The sequence below is a fragment of the Drosophila hydei genome, unplaced genomic scaffold (genome assembly GCF_003285905.1).
Source record: "Drosophila hydei strain 15085-1641.00,03,60 unplaced genomic scaffold, DhydRS2 tig00000063-arrow-pilon, whole genome shotgun sequence".
NCBI classification, from domain to species: Eukaryota; Metazoa; Arthropoda; class Insecta; order Diptera; family Drosophilidae; genus Drosophila; species Drosophila hydei.
Window position 1 is genome coordinate 5,597,466 of NW_022045657.1, and position 8,458 is coordinate 5,605,923.

Genomic DNA, 8,458 nt, shown 5'->3' on the forward strand with positions numbered 1-8,458 from the left:
GGAAAAATAAATATTTTATGAACATTTCTATATTTCCCTGATGTTTCAAAATGCCGTGAGACACTAAGTTAAACATACTGGCAAAAGCTTTTAAAGTGGACCTCAGTTAAGCTCATAAGCGTATATACCTGTATGTATGTAAGTAATCCTTTGACGTGAGTCTTAAGCTCTTATGTAAGAAACTGGACTCTATTAAAGCAGAATTTAAAAATTTATATGTGTGGCATCCTCTGACGTAAGGTGGAGATTGATAAAAAATATACATCGTTAGAGCTAAATGTAAATATATGTATGAATACGATAAGTATTTAAATATATTGGAATTGTAAATCAAATTTCTGTAACATACCTTTTCTATTTAAAATTCATTGAAATCGGATGCTTGTTATTTTGTAGTGAGATAAAATGAAAGGCTTCAATCTATTGAAAAATAAATACAAAATAAAATGATGTTCATGAATCAAGCCGTATTACTAACACTCACCACACACAAGTATATTAAAAATATTTTCTCTCGATTCTCTTTGATATTTCATTGAATTCCAATAATTGCTGCGGCCCGCCAACCCATACAAGTGGCGCCCAGCAATAACAGCAAGCAAATAGATATATTTATACGTGGCATAGAAAATAAACGTCAGAGGTGCGAAAATTTATGTGCTTCAGGTGGTAGATGAAAAGAGTGTGCCTCCAGATGCTTTGTTTATGTTTGTTTGCGAAAGTATCTCAAAATATGCTCTATGGCAGCACTCTTCAACTTGAACTTGATCAAAATGTGGTGCTAGATAATTTAATTGCTTTCAAATAAACAAATGGAATGACAAAGTTCCAGCACCTCGTTGGCGTGCCTGCCGGCAGGCACCCCAGAAACATGTTTACCTTTTAGCGAAATTGTTGGCATTCCGGAGTGTCGGAGAAAACTTTTAATTGAAATTACAATTTTATTTGTGCGACCTTCATGTGGCGCGTCTATTTGGCTGAAATGAAGCGTGAACAGGCACAAATGTGCCATAAGCCAAAAACAAATTGACGCATTTTTTCGCTAAGTGACATTCGAGAAAAAATTCTATAAAAATATACAAAGTCAATGTCAGCGCCAACATCATTTCTGAAATTAGCTGCAAGTGTAAGAAAAGTGCGCTAATTAATCAAAAATGTGCAATAAGTTGCAATATATATATAAGATATATATATATATATATATATATATATATATATATATATCTGTATATGTAGATAAGTATATGATATACCTGAACTTGACATCTGACAGCAGCGCCCACGCACACACACATGGATCTCAGTATCTATCAGATACAAATGAGCAGTCAGTACGTAGCAATGTTCTTGGCAAATTGCTTTCGATATGTGTGGGGTAGAAAAGCGAAAGGAAAATAGTTTTCGTTTTCTGGTCTGGCACTAGAAGTTGCCACACTTCTGCTAAAAGTTTATATTTAATTTCATATTTCTGTAATAGTTTATTGCTGTTGTTGTTGCTGTTGGTATCGTGACGTCATATAGCGCTTCCGCTGCTCATTTCTATATTTGTTCGCCCGCCTTGTCTGCCTCCTACATTGGCTTTATTTCGGGTGATTTTGGCACTCGAAAAACAGGCGAATCGGCGTCTAATGCCGAACACTGCGTTGGCGTCGCTGCTGGCGTGGCTATCAGCATCGCTGCTGGCAGAGGCATTAGTCTAACCTAAAAAAAAAACATTTTCGTAAATTATCTCTGGCCTCTTAGGATAAATGGAAAACTGTTTCAACAACTTGCGTCAGTCGAAAATTCAATTTTGTTCGCAAAAGTCGCGCACAGCTCAGCATTTTTGAAACTAAACATACAATGGCTGTAAGTGTTGCAAGAAAATAATTATTAATCATGGACAAAGCTATAGAAGCTTCAGGAATAAAAAAGTTTATAATAATTAAAGAAAATGCAAATTTATTGAAATTTTTCATATAAATGTGATTTCATCTCTTTGTGATTGGTAATTAATAAATATGAGTGGATAAATAATAAACATTGAGTTTTCTCTTAAGTTTGGCAAATCGCCTTAGTGAGTGTCAATGAACATCAAGCTATAAGTTGATAAAAATCTTTCCAGTAAATTTGCTTATACCTTTTGAGACTAGACTCTACTAGACAGAGTGGCTTAATGAGCTATGAAATGTAAACAAAAGTGCTGAATATAGTAGGAAATCATGAAACATATTAATATATATATAATATTCGAATAATATATATTTTACATTTGATTTAATAAATGATTTTCCCCATAAAATCTGATATGTACATTTCAAGAGGGATCATTTTACAATTTAAGCATTACGCCATTGCCTCTGTAAATCTGCCCTTTGTTTATTTACTATAAAACAGTTACATATAAGCACAATTATGTGCATTATAATACAAATTTTATTGTTTAAATTTCAATAAAGTCACGTACTGATGAAAACAATAATCAATTTTAAGTTACAACCAGCCGTTGAAGCGATACACTATATACACTATAGATGCTATGTCATATGAATAGTGTTTACTTTTGTTGATCTATAATAACTTCGATATTCTTTATACTAGTATAATATTTGTGTATAACACATAAACAGCAGAATTTTAAAAATTTCCCTTAATTCAAATATGTTTCTAGTTTAGACTGAGAAGCATAAAGAGAAGTTTTTAATTTTAGACATGGCCTCATTTGAATAAGCAGTGAGTACAGCAATACAGCGATAACTTTTATTACTGTAAGCGCATGTATTTCAATTGGTTTTTTGTTTAATTAAGTAAGCAATTATAGACGACAACATTTAAGTGTGCAATGTGTAATGTTTGGGATTCAATTAAATATTCTTTACTGATTTAATATTTAAATAGTCAATTAGCAATAAATACAGCAGCGACTCTCGATTTGTGTGGCTGACACTATTATTTTTATGCATACAAAGTATATCCGCTATATTCAGGCACTTTCCACACCCATACGCACAGGAGAGCTGCTGCGGCTCGTAATTCACACTCATATATCATATTTGCGCCTCTCCACTTTGTATTTTTATTTATGAGAATAAAGAATCCCTTTGTTGACAATTTGGGGCCCTGGTCTGAGGCCGTCAAACTCGACCAAGGCTTATTACACCTAACAGTCGCAAGAGATACATTTTTAGCTCTCAGCTGTTGAGTGGCTGCGAATGATTTTACAGTCTAAGATATCACGCCTCAGTGGTTCTGTCATGAATCTGATAAGATGTCTATTTTGTAAAATTTTTATAAATTACATTTAATAAGGATTTTGAATGTTTTTTCTGTACATCTACAAAAAACGGGTATTTATAAATGTACAAAAATGAAGTTTTTATTTAAATTTTTTTAATTTATTTAAAATTAAAAAAAATAATTTTTTTACGTTTTTTTAAATTGTTAAATATCTTTAAATAAGTTATAGCTCAAGTTGTTGACTTAAAATTGATAAAAAAAATTTAATAATTAACAACTGTAAAAAACTGAAGTCTAAATTCACACAATTGCTAAAACACAATTGTTGTCATTTATTATTTTATTAAATCTTTGGATGACTTAAATTGACAATTTCTTATAGATTTATTTTTGTATACGAATGATGGCGTCAGAATTTTAGATTTGCTTATAGTACAAAATTTGTTGCTTTGCAAATTTTGTTTATAGTTTACAAACGAACTGTTGCTCGGCGAGGACGAATCAGGCAAATTATTGACCGGCATCTGTCGATTTCATTGGCAACAATCCAATTAGCAAAAGTTATAATACAAACATAAAATGTAATGGCGGCTGTAAACATATGAACTGCTTAATATGTATACAGGAAGCCTGCTCTGTGTGCACATTCACACAATGTTGCCAAGCAAAAAGTAACCCAAAAATGAGCATGAAAGGCTCAAATAAAAATCTTCACTGGCCCATTAAGGACGACCGTGTGTTGTCTCTTTCAGAACGGGCCAGTGTTATGTGGGCTGAATGGTCTGCTTAGTCGTGTGAGCGCCGAATGCACATTTTTATTTCATTTGCTGGTTAATGCTGGGTGGCGGTCGCCAATTGGCACTGGTCCAAATGACAAATTGAAATAATAGCAACAACAATAGCAAAGTCAGCAACAGCAGCAGCAAAACAACATCAACACTTTTTGGCGTCCACAAAAAAAACTAAAGAGAAAAGAAAAACGCAAAAGTGAACGTTTATCTTTATGTTCAAATGAAAATTTTTATTTATGCCCGCGGCAGAAAAAAGGCAAACAGCTGAAAAAACTGAGAGCTGAAAACTGAAAAGTGTAAAGTGAAAACGGGTCGCCAGCCAGCACAAATTGGGGGTTATTTGAAGGTCAGGGCTGTCCATGTAGCCAGCATTGGGGCAATGGCAGGCTGTCCCCGACTCAAGGCGTGTCAAGTGCATAACATATTTTGCTGAATTCAAATTTCATAAAATGTTAAAATCTAGAGAAACTATTTCAATTATAGAGCTGTCGAAAGGAAATGAAAGAAAAATTAATTTCTAAATATTTTTGATAAAATATATTTATAAAGTAAATATTAAAATGATATATTTACATGTGACTTTTGAAAAGTTACAAAATTATATAAGAATGTAGACGATTAGTTGATATATATTTAAGAAACATTACTTCTATAGCAGGAAGTTTATAACAGGCTTGATAGTTTGTACTTAAATCAGAATCTTAGCTTAAATTTGGTTTTCAAGATCTTGACTTTGGTTTCTTTAACTTGCAAAAAAATTGAGCCAATATCTGTTGGAGCTTTATAAAGTAGTTTATTGAGATTTAAATTAACCAGGGACATTTTCTCTTGAAGCTCTTGAAGACCTATAGCTGCCTCTCTTGAATAAGCAACTGATAAATTATAGCTTAATTGTTAGTACTTCGACGACTCAGTATATACAAGTGCACTTGCGGGGTCAATATCTCTGTGAAAAGCCGTCTGTGAAGTTGTGAATAATATTAAAAGTGTGAACAATGTAAAATTGAATATCCGACAATCAATTAATAATTTCAGAGCAGCGACTGCAACAGCTCTCGTTAGTTTTCTGTTTGTACATTCAATTAACATATAAAGGCAAGCCACACCCACCCGTACAACAGAAATTAAAATCGAAGCCCTTGCGAATGCAAATTGATATGCAATTCATTAAAATGCCCTCGCTTCATTGACGGCTATTTAAGCGTGGCTCTGTTCCCACTGAAATATCGACCAAACAAGCCCATAAATAAATAATATATATATATATATACATATGCAAGTACACATCATAACAATAAAGAAGTATTGAAATGCAGCATTAATATTCGCAAAATATGGTAATGCATCAGTGCCGCCTGAACCAACATAAAACAACAACGTAAAACAACCTACTTCAGTATAAAATATTCAATTAAATTTTAATTTCTTATTTTGCGTATTTATGCACATACATTAAATATGTTATATTTCATATGAAAAACATGGAACCACATACAAACTCTTCCATTTGTTAGTACAACAATATATTTGACATTTCGCGGACAGTTTGGATTTTGACAAATTTATTTTATTTGCACGCCTGCCCGCAAATCAAATTACAACTTTCAATGTATGTATGAACAAAGCCACATCAACAACTGTAAATCACAATATTTTTAGTAAAAATATTAACAAATCATGCGACCATGGCATTTCAATTAAAATATTTGCCCATTATTTCAGCATCTCATTGTTGCGCCTACGCCATGTTGTGCCGAACTCTGAAATGAAAATAGAGCAGGAGGCGGGGCGCAATTAGTAATAATAGTCAAGGTAATTAGATTGTCCCTTCTGTAAGTTGTTGCGCAATTAAGCAATCATTGTTTACTTAAAATATACACAGGTAGCCTAAGGTCCTTTAAAATATCCATAAAATCTAACTGAAAATGTATAAATCTTTATAAGAGTACATTTGCTTTAAGTGCGTATAATCAAGGGTATTGCTTACCTTTATAAGCTCTACATGCACATTATCTTGTGTAAAGTATGATTTTGGAGCACTCAATTTTAATCAAATTGAATTTAAGATAAAATGTTTTGCGTTTGCCTAAGGTCGAAGAGCCAGAAGCATCTTTTTTAACATCGTCTACTTATAGTCCTACACTAATTAGGCTTACAGGTCGCAAATGGAAAAGACGGCCGGACTTTGCCAATCTCAAATTGGCCCAAAGTAAGGCGTCGGCGGCTCAAAGTAAATTTCAATTAAGCAGTTAGTGGCTTTGGCTGTCAGCGAAAAGTGTCACATAAACTGCGACGCCTGTGCGATGACCGCGGTTTCGGTTGAGCTTTTCACGTGCCGCGCCATTAAAATCGAAATTAATTAATTGGAAAATGAATGTACACTTATTCGTTTTCATTTTCATTTCCATTTTCATTCTCGTGCCTCACTTTCCTGAGGGCAAAGGGCAGCGGCATGCTATTCGAAGTAGGCGTCGGGCTTAAAGGCAATTCACTCGTGGCCCAAAGCGTGGGACGAAGCTGCCTCGTCGCTATTTGCGCACATTTGCTAAATGAAAAAAAAAAAAAAAAACAAAATTAAGCCTCCATTCTGTTGACTTTCGGCTGAGTGCGGGCAATCTACGAGATTTGTCTGTTTATTTTTAGACAAAGGAAGGAATGTTTTCATGGAGGGCTGGGCAATCGAAGTGTTTACTGAATGGTCTCCAATTACAACAGATTGATTTGTTCGGCACATATTTGATGGTCTCGTTTTACTCTATTGCAGCCACGCAACAAGGAACAGGAACAGGAGGTGCTCAACTGGATCTTCGCAGTGCTCGGCGAAAAAGTGCCCAGCGGCCAGTATGAGGATATTCTGAAGGACGGCATCTGGCTGTGCAAGCTGGCCAATAAGCTGGCCCCTGGCTCCGTTAAGAAGATTCAGGAGCGCGGCACCAACTTCCAGCTGATGGAGAACATTCAGCGCTTCCAGGCGGCGGTGAAGAAGTACGGCGTGCCCGAGGAAGAGATATTCCAAACTGCCGATCTGTTCGAGCGTCGCAATATTCCACAAGTGACCCTTTCGCTGTACGCCCTGGGTCGTATTGTAAGTACCTGACTGGCACATTCCAGACGATATTGAGTTTCATAACAAAAACTTTGATTCGATAGACACAAAAACATCCCGAATTCACTGGCCCGACTCTGGGTCCCAAGATGTCCGAAAAGAACGAGCGCACCTTCACCGAAGAGCAGCTGCGTGCTCATGAGGGTGAGCTGAACTTGCAGATGGGCTTCAATAAGGGCGCCTCCCAGGCGGGTCATGGCGGCTTTAGCAACACGCGCCACATGTAAAACGCCAATTAACACCCACGCACACGCACACGCACACCCACACGCATACACACCAATGCAAATATCAACACACACACACACCCACGCAGCTACACCAAAAACAAATTAGTTAAATGTGAAAGAAAGTTGATTTGTATATTTATATTTTCTTGGCGACGCAGCGCGGGCCACTTCTGTAATGTAATTTATATATTATGAAATAAATAAATTAATTAATTTTAATATAAACATCAAGTTGTTTCCTTCCACGCCATGTACATTTCTTCCCATTCTCATTGGATTAGCATTATTTTGCTGTTAATTAGGAAAAACATGCTACAACCGCAGACACAGCTGTCACGCGGATTAAGTGGTTTTCACACACCCAATCGCACCTCTAAACTCTCCATCCAGATGGAGTTGGTCGCCAACATCTCCACCCACACACACATGGCAGGGCATTATTTCTTTGTCTTCGCTGCGCCTGTTCGTTGCCCACCTGAGATTAAACAAATTACAATTTCAACGCCTGCCCTGACAACGATAAGCGTAAGAAATGTCAAGGACATTTTTCTCTCTCTCACACTTTATCTCTCCCTCTCTCTCTCTCTCTCTGTCAGATGCCCACAGAATACTTTGCCAGACAAACTGATTGAATGCACTGCTAAAAACCAGAGAAACTATATTGGAAGGAGTAACAAAGGTAATAATCTTGATTTATAAGATTTGGTACGAATGATTATTAAAGCCAAGTTAATTTAGGTATACGAGAATTGGATGTTATTTATTTATTTAATAAATTGTTAATTAATGTCAACAAATTTATCTCTAATTGAAATATAATAAATTGGTAAGCAGTGACACAGTGAGAGTGAACTAAAGGCTTTCGGTTGAGAGAGGAGTAAGTGTTGCAAATTTCTATTTGATCACTTGAAATATATATTTATAATAAGTAAATAATTTGTCAATTTTAAGTAATTACCAAGTAAATTAAATAACGAAATGAATTGCCAATAACCATAGCTGCTTAAGAGTATACCAATATCATATCACGTATTATTTCATTCATTGAAGTCTGCTGTTTTATTGTATTAGTTGCACTTTTTTTTAACAGTGTACTTGCCGTTCTTTAATTCTGC

General features: G+C 35.3%; 1 protein-coding gene across 1 annotated transcript; it reads left to right on the forward strand.

The window, feature by feature from the left end:
- Nucleotides 1-1,757: 1,757 nt before the first annotated feature.
- On the forward strand, nt 1,758-7,420 carry LOC111601449 (myophilin). The gene is made up of 3 exons (XM_023318026.2): nt 1,758-1,848; nt 6,772-7,092; nt 7,158-7,420. The coding sequence occupies exons 1-3, from the start codon at nt 1,843-1,845 to the stop codon at nt 7,338-7,340; spliced, it is 510 nt and encodes a 169-aa protein (XP_023173794.1). The 5' UTR covers nt 1,758-1,842; the 3' UTR covers nt 7,341-7,420.
- Nucleotides 7,421-8,458: the final 1,038 nt, after the last annotated feature.